This window comes from Podarcis muralis, chromosome 5, assembly GCF_964188315.1.
Source record: "Podarcis muralis chromosome 5, rPodMur119.hap1.1, whole genome shotgun sequence".
Lineage (NCBI taxonomy): Eukaryota > Metazoa > Chordata > Lepidosauria > Squamata > Lacertidae > Podarcis > Podarcis muralis.
Window position 1 is genome coordinate 91437445 of NC_135659.1, and position 15622 is coordinate 91453066.

General features: G+C 41.7%; 1 protein-coding gene across 3 annotated transcripts in view; it reads left to right on the forward strand.

The window, feature by feature from the left end:
• OSBPL2 (oxysterol binding protein like 2) overlaps positions 1–12369 on the forward strand; it is a 69239-nt gene extending 56870 nt beyond the window's left edge. For all 3 annotated transcript variants that reach the window (XM_028735384.2, XM_028735386.2, XM_028735385.2), the window contains 6 exons: positions 1536–1625; positions 2245–2368; positions 3471–3590; positions 5311–5434; positions 6169–6259; positions 7307–12369. In XM_028735384.2, the coding sequence (XP_028591217.1) occupies positions 1536–1625; positions 2245–2368; positions 3471–3590; positions 5311–5434; positions 6169–6259; positions 7307–7409 (652 nt within the window). In that variant the 3' untranslated portion in view covers positions 7410–12369. The remainder of the gene's footprint in view (positions 1–1535; positions 1626–2244; positions 2369–3470; positions 3591–5310; positions 5435–6168; positions 6260–7306) is intronic.
• The last annotated feature ends 3253 nt before the right edge of the window (positions 12370–15622 follow it).

The following is a 15622-nucleotide window of genomic DNA, read 5'->3' on the forward strand; positions in this document are numbered from 1 at the left end:
TGCGGCAGCAGCAGGAGGCCCCATTAGCTAAAGTGGTGCTTCAGGTTAAGAACAGTTTCAGGTTAAGAACGGACCTCCGGAACGAATTAAGTTCTTAACCCGAGGTACCACTGTACTCCTATCTTACAGTATGTATAGATTCATGAATTAAAATAAAATACTTCTAGCTCCAGGGACGCGGGTGGCGCTGTGGGTAAAAGCCTCAGCACCTAGGGCTTGCCGATCGAAAGGTCGGCGGTTCGAATCCCCGCGGCGGGGTGCGCTCCCGTTGCTCGGTCCCAGCGCCTGCCAACCTAGCAGTTCGAAAGCACCCCCGGGTGCAAGTAGATAAATAGGGACCGCTTACTGGCGGGAAGGTAAACGGCGTTTCCGTGTGCTGCGCTGGCTCGCCAGATGCAGCTTGTGACACTGGCCACGTGACCCGGAAGTGTCTCCGGACAGCGCTGGCCCCCGGCCTCTTAAGTGAGATGGGCGCACAACCCCAGAGTCTGTCAAGACTGGCCCGTACGGGCAGGGGTACCTTTACCTTTTACCTTTACTTCTAGCTCCATTAAGTGGCACAATTGTAATGAAGTGCAGTTTTCTTCTGGTCACTTGGGGAGCAGTTAAGTGATAATGATTTGAATGGTTGTGCACTATTATCTCCTTTGTGTTTGGTAGAGATGTTCCTGTGTTTGAAAGATTTGTTGCTAATTTGGAGGTCGGTGTATGTGATCTGCTTCTGCTGGAATTTTTTTTCTGAGCATTACCTCCTTGACAATTTCGCCTGTATGGATTTTTATGTGGGGTCCAACCTCTCAAGCAAATATTTTTTGGCCCCCATGATGCCACTGACTTTTGCAGCAGTGGGTAAAAAAATTAAAATTAACCTAGCACTGGGAAGGGTGGAGCCCAGTGCCCTAATGAGGAAGCAGATCATCCCCTATACCATTGTCAGATGGACCATTTGATGAGCCGAAAGGACCTTGCATTCCTTGGCTAATGTGCATGGATCTTCCGAGGAGCAGCTTGTGGTGTTGGTGTGTCCAGTATGTAGGTGTGTGAGAGAGAGTGGGGTGACCACACCCACCGCTGGGATGCAGCCCCCAGAGAGTTGGCCAAAGGAGAATGTGGCTCCCAGACCCAGTTATAAGCTTCCTGTCTTTCATAAAGAAGCCTGAAAGTTTGGTGCACTCTTCTTTGCTTATATTTCCCTTTTAATAGCTCTTGTACCAAACCTTCAGACAATGACTTAAATGTCATGGAGTTGAAATTCATGCCCAGGGGGAGCAATGGAGATCTGTTGCCATTTTTCACAAGACAGCAGCCACAATCCCTCTTGTACATGCATACCTTTCCATCCTTCCCCTTTCCTTTTTACTTGTACGGCATCACATTGTATCTTAAACCTGTTGTTGAAACTCTGCATGTAGTGATCCCAACACAGTGACTACCGAAATCGTGCTGGTGTCAGGCAGAAGGCTTTTACAAGAACTTTGTGAGGATTCAACACCAAGGAATTAATCTGTTAACTACACTTTGTTTTCCTTTTGCAGTACTGGAGATAAATGCATCCTTAACTTTAAACCATGCGGTCTGTTTGGGAAAGAGCTTCACAGAATAGAGGGCTACATTCAGGACAAAAAGTAAGTCTACGTGCTTGTTTACGTGTTCAGGGATTGAGCTCAGTTGCCCTACTCTAGTTTGAGCTCGGCTAGAGGAAAATTTGAGAGGGAGTATGCAGACATACCTGGCCACAGAAGCTGATGTAAATCAAGCTTCTGTAATAAACATTTGTTTGAAGAATGTGTTACTGACATCCTGGGTGGAAAATGTAAATATAAGGTTGCTTAGTAAACCTGCAATATTCCCTTCCCTTATTTTATTTTACCAGAAGATATAATCTTAGAGTGGAAGTTCAAGTTGAACTCTACAAAAAACACACCCTCGTATTGCTCTCTTTCCCCTGCAATTGTTTTGATCACTTCCTGTGTCCTGGTGGTGTCATATTGTTCATTTCCACCCCCCACCCCCCATTTGTTGCCTTCTGATGGTGGGAAGGATAAATACACTTTTTGATGATATTGAGATGCAAGTGACTCATCTTCCATGTTACAGAGGAGCAACAGTGAGCTCAATAGGGTGTCATTTTTAGCAGCAGCTCCTTGCTGAGAGTAACATGCAGTTCTGCTCATAGTTTGGTCTGAACTAAATACAGTCTGGGCTTTAGTTATGTTCAGTGTTATTATTTTTCAAAATAAACAGTAAGAAGAAACTTGCAGTGATCTATGGCAAATGGACAGAATGTTTGTGGTGTGTCGATCCTTCCACTTACGAAAACTACAAGAAGAACGAGAGGAGAGGTGGTGACCAGAGGAAACCAAAGCCGGTAATGTTTGTTGATGTTGTGATGGCAGGAGGAGGACTTAAACTCTTAAACTTAAACTCTTCTACTTAAATGAGGTGTTCCTCAAAAAGGAAACATTGGAAGGAACCAAACTGATGCAGTATTAGGTGGACTGAGTAAAGCATATACTTGATTATCTTTGTGACAAGGGTCCAGATCTTCCAAATTATAGTGTTTTGTGAACTCCCACAGACTTCAGTATCTGCCTGGAAGGAGCATTAGGAGAAGCTGCTGTCCAAGTTTTATCACATCTTATCGTCTTCACATTAGATTGTTAAAAATGAGAATGCTACTGATGCGTTGGGGTTTTTTAGCTGTAAAGCTGTAAATTGAGGCTATGCTGTTCTGCGACATTTTCTGTTTGGGCATATAATAAACCCTTTAATAGAGCCCCTCTGTGAACAATCTCAGGTTTTCATTTTGTCTCCCGCTTCTTCTGTACTCTTGTGGATTGTAAATCTCCTGGGATCAAGAGCTAGATTTTAATGTACCAATATCCAATCTCCTTTCTTGATGCATTTGTGTTTTGGGAGTTACTACCTGTTATTTCGAGAGGGGCCCATTCTTGGGCCTCAGCTTACATACGGTTCTTGGGGGGGGGGAAAATGACTATTTGATTGTTTGTATGAACAAAAACAGAAGAAAAGAGAATAGAGGCTGGAATAGAATATAAAAGGAGCAATGAATAGGGTTGTTCACAGCCCCCATCCCAACTTGTCCTGGAGTCCTGATTTGGGGCACCAGATCACCACCTACCTGGGGAACACCACCTACCTGGGGAACACCTGGGAATCTGGCCCCAAATCAATTCAGAGGCAGGGCATATTTTCAGTTAGGATTCTTTTACATCTTTCCTTTTTAAAAAGAAACAAAACCAAAACCTAATTAACCATATGCTGCAGGTAGGGGGAAGAAGAGGCTGTGTCTTGTCCTTCCCTGGTCTTGCTCTATATCACATTTAATCAGGATTTAAAGCCCTGATAAAGCATGAGAATCAAGAGGGGGGGGGGCAGGAGAAGAGATGCTGTGTCCTTTTGAACTTGACATACTTCTTACTTTCCCTGAACTATGTCTTTGTTTCAAGAGTGATGATCCTGATAATGATGAAGCAGATGATATGCCAGAGATCCAAGAGACTGTGCAAGTTGTACCTGGCAGTAAGCTACTTTGGAGGATAAGCACTAGACCACCAAATTCATCCCAGGTAAGTTGCTTATTAATTGGTATATTGGGAGCCGGGACATAATTCAAAAGACCTAGTTCAAGTAAGGTAGACTAATCACACTTCAGTAATCAGACCAAAGGCCTATCTAGCATTCGGCTCGTGTGTGTGTGTGTGTGTGTGTGTGTGTGTGTGTGTGTGAGAGAGAGAGAGAGAGAGAGAGAGAGAGAGAGAGAGAAAGAGAAAGAGAGAAAGAGTGAAAGAGAACAAACTTTTTGTTACTCTTGAGCTCTGCTACAACCAAATGAGAGAGAATCTATCTTGACCTTTGGACTCTGTATTCTTACTATTAATAGTGTTGTTATTAGATGTTTTGTTTTGCCTATCATGGAAGGTTTAAGGAACACCAGGTAGAGATGGTTACCAGTACTCTTTTATATTACATTGAAAGTGTGGGAATTATGGGGGGAAAGGAAACTCTGTGGTCATTCCAAGCTGTAAGCAGTTGCCATGCTGCCTATTGATGTACCCACATAATATATGTGGCTCAACCTGCCTCAAGATTATTTTTTCACTATCTGTACTTTTTTCCTGTTTGGCCATAATGAGGATTGGTAGTACTATGGCAAAATGAGAGAGATAACTGAAATTCTGCTGATTTAAATTCGGTTATTAGACACAAGCTTTTCCAAAATGCCATAATGCATAAGCATATTCTTCAGTTGTGCAAAAATGCTGTGGCAGGTCGCCAAAGACAGTATTTCCAGCCTCAAAAAGTATTCCACAGCAACCAAACAGTATTGATCTCCAATACTGATATTTCACTTTGATGGTCTGTTCTTGCATCATCTCTGTACAAAACACAATAGAAAACTCCCTGTTTTTTGGACTGTTTCCTGTGCTCGTTCCCTGTAGCAGGGCAGACATCTCTAATATTGATGATTAATCCACATTTTGTGCTTGTGGACTGAAAGGATTCCATTTGGCTGCTGCGTGTTTTTCAATGGCAGGACTGTTGTTAATGGGCTTCCTTTTGTGCTGCTTTTGCTGTTATGAGAGATGTGAATTTGCCCCCCCCCCCCCAAAAAAAATAGAGATGACCTCTTCCAGGTCATTCTCGCATTGCTTCTGTTCTGTGTTTCATCATCTCTGATTGCCTTGCCATCTCTGTGTTCTTGGGCAGACGTTGCTTATGATTCTATCGGAGGTGTTTTTGATTTTTGGGTTGCTTTTTTGGCAGATTCAACCAGTTCATACAGGACTCGGACAAATGACTCAGCAATTTCTCCTAGCATAGTAGGCTGCAGTCCTAACTCCACTTACCTGAGTATAACCCCCATTTTATGAAACAAGACTTACCTCTGAGATAGGTTAGGATTGTGCTGTTAGCTCTCTGATAAAAGTAGGCCCTCTGAGGAAGCACAGCACATTTTGGAATGAAGTATATATGGGATTTAAAAGCAATGCTGTCTTCTTTGCCCCATAGCACAGGTGCCTGTGTGTTCTCTTCGATGCAGCTAATAGCAGTTTCCAGTGAGGGGAGGGGGAGAGAATCACGTTGCATGAAAGGCTAAAGCACTTCTTCCTCCAGTGCTTCCCCTGAGGGGATCTCCACCCAAGCACTCACTGTTACTTTGTTTAGGAGGAAGGCTTGCTCGCTTATCTGTGCATAGCACTGGTGGGTAATGCCATAGCACATCTTTATAGGATGCAAATGTCAATGCACCCTGACAATATAAACACATTTTTGTTTTCGTTCAAGATGTACAATTTCACCAATTTTGCCGTCAGTCTCAACGAACTAGAAAAAGGCATGGAAGAAGTGTTGGCTCCCACTGACTGTCGATTGAGGCCAGACATCAGACACATGGAGAGTGGAGAAATTGGTATGTGTAAATGGGTGGGTTTTAGGAGTGGGCCTGCCAGCCTGCCTGCCCATGCAGAGTAGAAATCCCAAGCATTATATTCTGCCATTTTGCATGCCTCTTTCCTCTCATTTATGTTAATGCAGAAATTTATAGCCTGCCCTTCATTAAGTTCCCAAGGCAGGTGGATGGTAGAATGGGCCTCTGGGGGGCGGGGAAGTAGTCACCCACGTAACTGCCTATGGACTACTTAAAGCTTCAGGTTTCACATATTATAATAAAACTGCAAATTATAAAATGATACTCTGGAACAGCTCCCTGTTGGCTTAATTCCAGCCACCCTTCACCCAGCTTCGTCTAGTGATCAGGCTGCAGTGCTCTCTCTTTGATTCAGACCTGACAGTTGTGCCTTTGTAATCTTGGAGTTATGCTGCTGTGTTACTTTTTAGTAGAGCTGCTTTGGTGAATGGGAGGGTGCAGCTGTTAATGGATTGCGGTGCTTTGCTTCCTGCTGGCAGACCCCTCACAATTATGGGATTTGCCTTTCTGGGCAACTTGCTAAAATCAAAGTCTGGGCATCTTTCAGCGACCAAGTTTAAGGTGGTGGTCTGAGTAGAATGAGTAAAAATTGCTTTGTGAGCATTCCTTAAACGTGTTCTTAAAACTATCTGGATTTTGTTTCTCTACCTTCCATTCCTTTGTACTTTTTCTCCTTATTTTATAAAGTAATCAGTCCCTATTAAAATGTCTGTTAGATCTGGCTAGCAAAGAGAAAGAGAGACTAGAAGAGAAGCAGAGAGCTGCTCGTAAGGAACGTGCAAAAGATGAAGCCGAATGGAGAACAAGGTAACTAATGGTGGAAACGGGAACTGGCTGTGCAGTTAGGCTGTTTGCAGTTATGGCCATATGAAGATTACCACAAGTGCATGTTTGTTGGTAACATGCTTACTCTGAGGAGGGAGGCAGTTTGTGTGAACAGAGAGACCTGATGAGGTTGGTATATGGATCAAAGTTTATGCAGTCTTTTTCCTCCTCAGAAATCCCTGTGCCTTCTTAATTAGCAGTATAGAGAAGCAGTGCAGCCTTTTCTGGTACTACTACAGCAGTGTGCTCAATATGTGTTATTAATACTAATGTTAATAGTGCTGGCAACTGACCTAATGCTCAGATGGGTTGCTGAGGGGGGAACTGGGTGGGAACCTGCAAGTTCTCCTTAAAGCCAGTGAAGGGTCATAACTCTTTACCCTGGCATTTTACACTAGATAGATTGGACCCACTCTAGTTGTGATTGTAATTTGCTTCAATGCTGTATTTTATATTGCTGTAACCCACACGGGGACCTTTTGGTGAAGGGCGAGTAATAACTCTAATCATACTTCAATGACAGAGGCCATGCTTCTCTGGCAGGTTAAGGTATGGCTGTGGGACCCTCCAGACTGGAGCATTTGTGTGGGTGTGTTCTGTGACACATCATTCACACAGTAATGGTGCATTAGCTGCAGATTTATGCTGGACCACCTGCACTCCTGCATTATAGTGCAACAAAAGCGGGCAAAATGAAGTAAGGCGGAACCATAAAAGTTACAGAATTTCCTTGAGGCATTTATAGGTCAAAAGTAGCACTTTGAATTGAGCCTGGAGACTAAGAGTGTAGTCGTGCTAGAATTGGTTTTATATGCTTGGACTATCTTGCTCCAGTCGGCAATCTGGAGGCTGAATTCTGCAACAGCTGCAGTTTCTAAACCATCTTCAAAGGCAGCTTTATGTATAACGCATTACAGTCATTTAGCCTGGAGGTTACCAGAGCTTAGGCAACAGAGGTTAGGCTTTATTAATGTATTTTACGGTTGCACCTAACATTTCCCCAGCCCACTGTCTTCCTTTTTTCCACAGATGGTTTTATCAGGGCACCAATCCATACCTTGGGACTCCTGACTGGTTATACTCAGGAGGGTACTTTGATAGAAACTTCTTTGACTGTCCAGATATATACTGAAATCTTGAATGCAGTTGCTCCTTTGCCCAGGTTCGGCAGACTTTACTCCAGTGACTCTGGCACCGCCATGACCAGAAACCATCCTTTTTCTAAAGCTAAATTTTAATGAAAATTATCAGTCATCAATGAATGAATTGTCACAATTTTGATTGCCAAAATGTCCCCCTAAAGCTGCAACCTGAAATTATCATGTTTCAGAGGAAAGTGGTTTGCACGTTTTTGTTTGCTTATTTGTCATTTTATTTTTGGCCAGAACTAACGCAGTGTAGCCAGAAGGGAGGCAGTACTGACTCCAACGTGTAACTTCTTAAATAAAGATGATAGCCAAGGAATTTCTTAAATGTCAGTAGTAAGAGATGCCTTTTAAGTATTCTGAACTTGGAGCAACAATGGTGAATCGGTACGACAGAAATATGCTTGAGGCCATTGGAAAGGTATCTAATGAGAATCGGAGCAACTGGAATTCTTGGGAGTCTTCTGAATCGCCTGTAATTTTAAAAGTTTGACAAATATAGCATTAGGCTTAACTTGCAGTTTCGGAAGCTGTTACTCTGTTCTGCCTCAATTTTAGGGCACTGTGATTATCAATGAAATGAAGTACCTGTGATTCCCCCGCTCCCCCAAACAAACTTCTGCATTGAATGTTGGGCATGGTTTGTAGGTGTTCATAGCAGGCACTTTCTTGTTTGAAGTTTCAGAATGTTTTTCTTTTAAAACACATGACACTTTGGAAATATTTATAGGACCAGGGTGCTTTGTGTGTAACATGTAAGAAACAACATTTTTGCTTCTGTTCAGACATACCTGCTTTGGCAGGTTGACATTATTCAGGATTTTTAGGCATATTTACAAACACACACTCCTTTCTCTTTGAATTTACTTGGAATGTATCTGCAAAAAGGTCATGATTTGGTGTGGTTTTTTTAATGCTTGTTCTGAAGCACTGACTGTGTCAGGACTGATTCTTGAAAAGCAATTCCTTCTTGCTACCTTTTGGCTAAAGCTGGATGATTTAACGGAAGCTTTCATTGAACTTTCTTGAGAGTGGATTTATTTTTGCAGATTTAAACTTTGGGAAAGCCATATAATCCCTGAGCTATTTGAGTCATGGACAGGGGAGTGTTTTTCTGGTTATTTATACATTTCTAGAAGTCAGGTAAACATTACTGACTAGCTGTGGGCTTGAAGAAAAATCAGGTGGGCAATTCACCCATTTTAAAACATTTTCAAAAACAAATGGTTAAATTTGTGAAATCTATGAAATTAGAGAGAAGCTCCTTGTGAAATTCACTGAAATTACTGACATCGGGAGGGGTTGCAAGGACAATTTAGTGATCAATTATGTGGATATAATATGAGGGGCTATAGTATTTTGGCTATTCTAGATTTACCACTTTATATATTTAAGGAGTCCAATCTGCTTTTCACATATATTTTGAAGCATCATACTTGCAGATGTCAACCCAAGACCTGAAATTTGAAGTGCATCTAAAGAAGTAAAGCTTTAGAGACGTTTATTTAAAAAACAGCTGTTGGGATTGCATAGCTATTTTGTTGCAGTGCCCATGGAGCAGGAAAATTTGACTGCAGCATTATTTTAGTCACATTACATTAATATTTCCAGTAAAGAAGTTCCCATGAAAGCATTCAAGGCAATAAAAGACACTACTGAGAGAACCGTCTTTGACTAGCGTGCCTTGTTTTTAGCACTAAACTTGATGTTGTCCTTGGGCATTAATCTGCCAAGTATTGCAGCTTCACGTTCTTTATTTCAGCAGGGCTTAAAACGTATGGAGAATGCCCTTCCCTCAGGTCACCTGGACCACCCAACTCGTGCCACTGTAGTTTGTATATTTCCCATTTCCCCTTGCAATGAATGAATACCACCTGCTTCCTAATACTATGTTAATTGTTCATGAACAATTAATGTGTTGCTCATATTGTGCCCAGCATTTGTCCCAGTCTTGACAGCATTGAGTTTTTTGTTTTGTCTCCCTTTTCCCAACAGATAGCTGGCAGGAAGGAGGGAGGGAGGGAAGATGCCCACATTCAATTTCTCTCTCCTCTCTTCTGGCCAATGGTAGAGGAAAATGAATTTTAAGCCAATATCTTTATTTTTAAAAAGTTACAGCTACTCCCACCTTGTGCATATAGACAAGTTGTGGCATGCTACACTAATGCTTGCAAGGATTACTTTTAATTTTGAATTGCAGAAGAAATGCAGTTGCCCCAGCTTAAAGCTTAAAAATAAATTGGCAAGGGATATTTTTTGCATGTCAAGATGAAAGACGTTCTCCAGTTTTTAAATATGTAACTGTTTAAAATCCATGCTTTATTTCCATTCGTATGCTCAATTTGATTTTTGATTTTTAAGGGAATAATTTCCATTACTTTCATTCTGCATTTGGTATACGTACATGTAAGTCATGCCCACAGATTAGACCTCCTGCCCATCTTTCCCAGGTACACTCCTGACCACAATGGTGGTGCCTTCACAGAGCCATTTAACACATAGTGGGAAGAAAAGTCGGTAGGTTCCAATCAGAGGAAGTCTGAGCTGCCACCTATCCTGGAGAAAATAGTGAGAGGTTTAGTTTAGCAATTGCTACTCTGTAAATGATGAATTGCACTGAAAATGTTTGTTTATAAAACTGCAAACACATTCTCCCGCTTTTGTCTTTAATTTCTAACCTGCCTATTGCTAGGTCAGGAATTTATATAAATATAATGCACGAGGATAGATTCCAATTAAAATACACACTAAAGTTTGAGGCCCTTAAAAGCTTTAACTGTAATATTAAATTGTCTTTTAAAGAAAAAGATAGTCACCTAGCTTGTTTACATTTAACCTGCACTTGTTATTGGTACCACCTCCATAACTTAAGCACTGCCTTACAAAGTTGACCATTTGACACCTCCATGCGAAAAAGCACTTTTGAAATTAATTATGTTAAATGTTAAGGTAGATTTTAACTTAAAGCAAATATTTTTTGTGGAGTTACTTATTTTCCTGGCTGCTCACTTTCCGTTGTATTGGTTTGAATTGTGGCTTGTGCACACATTAGCCCTGCTGGTCGGTATCCCCAGGCTTTGATGTGCAGATGGTTGCCTTTCTAGAGAAGGGCTTCCTTGCCGCTGCTGCTTCAGTGTTGGCGAGAATGCCACATGCACATCCCTAACGCTTGTATGAAGCTGTCAGTTAACACTGAAGTAAACAGGGATGCTCTGCTGGCGCAAGGCTGCCTGTGCACATAATAGCTCTGTGGGCCTTCGGTTGGGGTCGTTGCTTTGCCTCTTGCTGTACCCGAAGGTAGCTGTGTTTACTTTGAATTACTTTTAATTAGAAGCAAGAATGGTAACACTAGACTACCTTTGGCATAGCACGATGGCAGTAGAGCATTAATCTTGGATAAAGCCAATTGCCAAGGGATAAATTCTGCAGAAATATAATGTGTCCACAAACCTCTGATAGTCTTCACCCGCTCCCACATCCATTTCCACACACAGTAGAATTGGCTACATTATTATTTTAACTGATTTGGCTGGATGCCAGACTTGCATGACACTATGAATAACTTGAGTCCTCTGGCAGGATGACATTGACTGGAAGGTATAGATACTTTTTTATTTTAAAGGAAAAAAATATTCGAGATCCTGCTAAGAAAGTATTTGTTTTACCTTCTGGCTCTGAAAATGAAACTAACTCTGGAAAGTGCACCTTCCTGATAGATTGAGCTTGGTAAAACTTTTATTTTCACCAAGATATATAAGTATAATTGGGTTTGTAGCTGTTGCACCTTGCCTACAATTTGGGATGGATCATAACAACGTACAGCTGCAACCATTTATTTTGCCTTATGCTACATTTACTAATCCATGGCACAGATTAAGAGATGAACCATGATTAGATTAAAATCTCCACACAATTGCATTTGCAGTCACATCTATTTTCTTTTGAAGTGAGTAATCATAAATTAATGAGCACGTACATGAGCCACAAACATGTTTCATTAGAATTTTGATACAATTTTTGCTTCCAAGGGTTCCATCCCAAATCTACAAAGGTTGCAAGAGGCTTCAGATCACAAACTGTAATATTCAGGTAGCTTGTGATTCTAAAAAACTTAATAAAAACCTTGTGATGTAATCATGCAAACAGTCAGGTGCCTAGTGTGGTCTTTAATCTTTCTCCTGTTTACTGTATTCTGTATTTTAATGTTGCAGATAAAATGTAGCTGTTCCTGTTTATGTAGTGTTTTAATTCTTAAATTAATTTGATAATGTACTGTAATGTTGCCTCTCAAAATACACATGTGCTTTCGGGTTAATTGTAAAATAAAGCAATATTTAAATTTATGTAAAGCTAACAGTTCTAACACAGAAAAATTGATTTTTAGTATGATTTTTATAGCATGGAAAAATTAAACTATATATATATATTTCCCCTTTCCCAGTCCACTCTCTGCTGCTGCTGCTATTGCTGTTCTATTTTGCCTTACTTATTTTGCTGTATCCCTCTTAATGATTATTTACATACCTGGCACAGTCTACTTGGAATTTCTGTCAGCCAAACCTCATTTGAAACAAAACGGGCTTGCAAGAGAGCATTTCGCTGCTCCAGTTGTGCATGGTGTGCGCAAATGCAACTCCAAGTCACTTCAATGGGGTTTGCGCTGGTGAGCAGTTCCTGGCAGATTGTGCCCACTGTATTTTTTTGCCTTATCCACGTTGCATGAAAACGTCAGAGGATAATAATAATAATAATAATAATAAAAAATAAGAGGCTTTAGTGAAATGGATTTATTTTTATAATATTTAATAACTGTCAATACCCATCTATATTAACTATATAAAAAATCATATTTACCTTTTTAGAGAAGTCTGTACAGGTTTGTGGACATAAATGTTAAAACTGTAAATCTGAATAAAGGTTGTTTTGGAGAAGACAAGTTACTTCCAACTCTTGCTTTGTCATTGATTCTTAGCAGGGTTCCTCTCCTCCCCCGACTCTGACTCATTTGACAAATATTATTCCCAGATATTTATTTCAGAATAAGAGCTGATAACACCTTTGCCGCATTGACCCAGCTGGAGTGGATGAAGCTCTGCTCAGGGCCAGCCCAGTAACCCTTTCCTTCTTGAATTAGACCCCCAATGGCACCCCCCTCCCCACTATTGCCAAGTTTTTTAAAAAAACTTGTGTTGCTGCACTTAATCCCTGCCAGTCTTTCATGCGCATCCTCACCTGGTACCACCTGAAGCATGTTGCTTGAACCTGTGGCATGGCAGGGCCGGCCCTGATCCTGCTTTCAATGAAAACAACATGACCCAGTTAAACTGATCCTAGGGATGTGCCCTCACACATACCTTTACATTGTTTATCATTTGTAGAGAAATGTAGTTACAATGTTCTTGCAGTGGTGGACCCAATGACCTAAAAAACAACAACTTGGGATCATATTATATGCCATCCCTGCAGGCACCTCCCACTGCACAAACTGCTGCTGTAATGAAGTTGCCAACTTTGGATTGCCTGGACCTTCTTGTGCTTTTGCCATCTGAGTGGCAGTGGGAGAAGCGGTTCATATGCATCTTCTTCCCATTCCGCAGCTTCATGAGAGGAGAGAAATCGTCAAGTTCTCTCCTGGAATTGGTATGGTGCAGCATCCTTTATTTGTGAGGCCCAACTCCTGCACAAGCATATTGAAGGAGGGATAAAGAAATATCACATCCCCATTGCCTCTACACGAATAGGAGGCTTGAAGGATGGAACACATTTGATACAAGGGTGATGCAGTGGAAGAAACAACAAAGGGCCCACCGTCATGAACTCGAAAGTGTTAGGTTATTATGATTTTTTTTAATACTGCTCTGTTTTAGAATTTTAAAATATATTTTCTTATTATTAAAGTGATGGGGTTTCAACTATGTTTTGGTTGCTTATCATCTTTTCTGAGTTGTTTGGGAACCAAGGTACCACTGTAATATATTAACATATAACTTCTCTCAACCTACATGCCAACTGAAGGGAGTGTCTCTCAGCTTGTGCAGATTGAACTCTCCTCCTTTATCCAGCAACCAGCCCTCACACCTCTGACTGTGAGAGCACCTGTGATACTGAAAAGGGTATTCAGGCTGAAATTAGTAAGGACTGTAATTTCAATACCAGGACACTGCCTACACCAAAAGAGCAAAGAGTTTGCTAAATGCCCTGATAATTCAATTCCAGAACATCCATACTGGGATGAATATAAATTTTCCTGACTTGAGGAATGCATTGTCCACTGAAGTTTATACGATCAATTGCTTGTAGGATTGATCACAGAATAATGTTAGAGGCAGTTGGAACTTGAGCTATGAAGCTTCCAGGTACAGTGGTACCTTGGTTCTCAAACTTAATCTCTTTGACTTCCGAAACCATTCGAAAACCAAGGTGCGGCTTCCGATTGGCTGCGGACGCTTCCTGGACTCAAGCAGAACCCACGTCGGACGTTCAGCAAACATTCGCAAACCGGAACACTTACTTCCAGGTATGCAGTGTTCGGGAGCTGATCTGTTTGACAACTAAGTTGTTTGGGAACCAAGGTACCACTGTAATATATTAACATATAACTTCTCTCAACCTACATGCCAACTGAAGGGAGTGTCTCTCAGCTTGTGCAGATTGAACTTTCCTCCCTTATCCAGCAACCGGCTCTCACACCTCTGACCTTGTTTTCAGAGAGGTTTACAGCCAAGCTGGACGATATACTGATATATTGACCAAAACCAGTTTGAAATCCATCTCTTGATATCGGTTTCATAATTTTTGACCTGGCAGTATATTGCGAATCATGGTATGTGTGTGTGTGTGTGTGATGCAAAAATCACAATGTGGGAAAACCCATGAAGCCAGGCAATGCCTCTGCATAGCTCCATCCTTATTTCAGACATTGTGATATATCAGTATATTGCAGTGTTTAGCAGTTGAGAACCAGACATTGCCCAGTCCTGTGCCACACCATGGCTCTGTTGTTAACAAAAAAAGGGAGGGAGGGGAAATAAATTACTAGGGCAATGGCCCATCTATTCCAGTATCCCGTTCTAACAGTGGCCAGCCAGATCCCTGTGGGAAACCAGAGAGCAGAACCTGAGCACAACAGCTCTTTCACCTCCTCTGGTTTCCAGCAACTGGTATTCAATGTGAGCAATAGTCTTCATGGCTAATAGCCACTGATAGACTTATCCTCCATGGATTTGTCAAACCCTCTTTTAAAGCTACCCAAGTCAGTGGCCACCACTGCCTCTTGCGGCAGAGAGTTCTACAGATTAAACAACTTTCTGCTTGAAGTACTTTCTTTCATCTGTGCTAAACCTTCCAGCATTCAGCTTCAGTGGATGCTCACGAGTTCTAGCGTTGTGTGAGAAGAAAACCTTTACCCGCTTTCTGCACGCCACACATAATTTTACACTCCTAAGTGATGAATATTTGATTTATGAATCACTCCCCATATATTATTGTTGCTGTTTAGTCGTTTAGTTGTTTCCGACTCTTTGTGACCCCATGGACCAGAGCATGCCAGGCACTCCTGTCTTCCAATGCCTCCCGCAGTTTGCTCAAACTCATGCTGGTAGCTTCGAGAACACTTTCCCAACCATCTCAATCTCTGTCGTCCCCTTCTCCTTGTGCCCTCCATCTTTCCCAACATCAGGGTCTTTTCCAGGGAGTCTTCTCTTCTCATGAGGTGGCCAAAGTATTGGAGCCTCAGCTTCAGGATCTGTCCTTCCAGTGAGCACTCAGGGCTGATTTCCTTCAGAATGGAGAGGTTTGATCTTCTTGCAGTCCATGGGACTCTCAAGAGTCTTCTCCAGCACCATAATTCAAAAGCATCAATTCTTTGGTGATCAGCCTTCTTTATGGTCCAGCTCTCACTTCCTTACATCACTACTGGGAAAACCATAGCTTTTACTATACGGACCTTTGTCGGCAAGGTGATGTCTCTGCTTTTTAAGATGCTGTCTAGGTTGGTCATTGTTTTTCCCCCAAGAAGCATGCATCTTTTAATTTCGTGGCTGCTGTCACCATCTCGAGTGATCATGGAGCCCAAGAAAGTGAAATCTCTCACTGCCTCCATTTCTTCCCCTTCTATTTGCCAGGAGGTGATGGGACCAGTGGCCCATATATAAAACACCCCAAAGCGAACCCTAGAGAAAGTCAATTTCAAAAATAATTA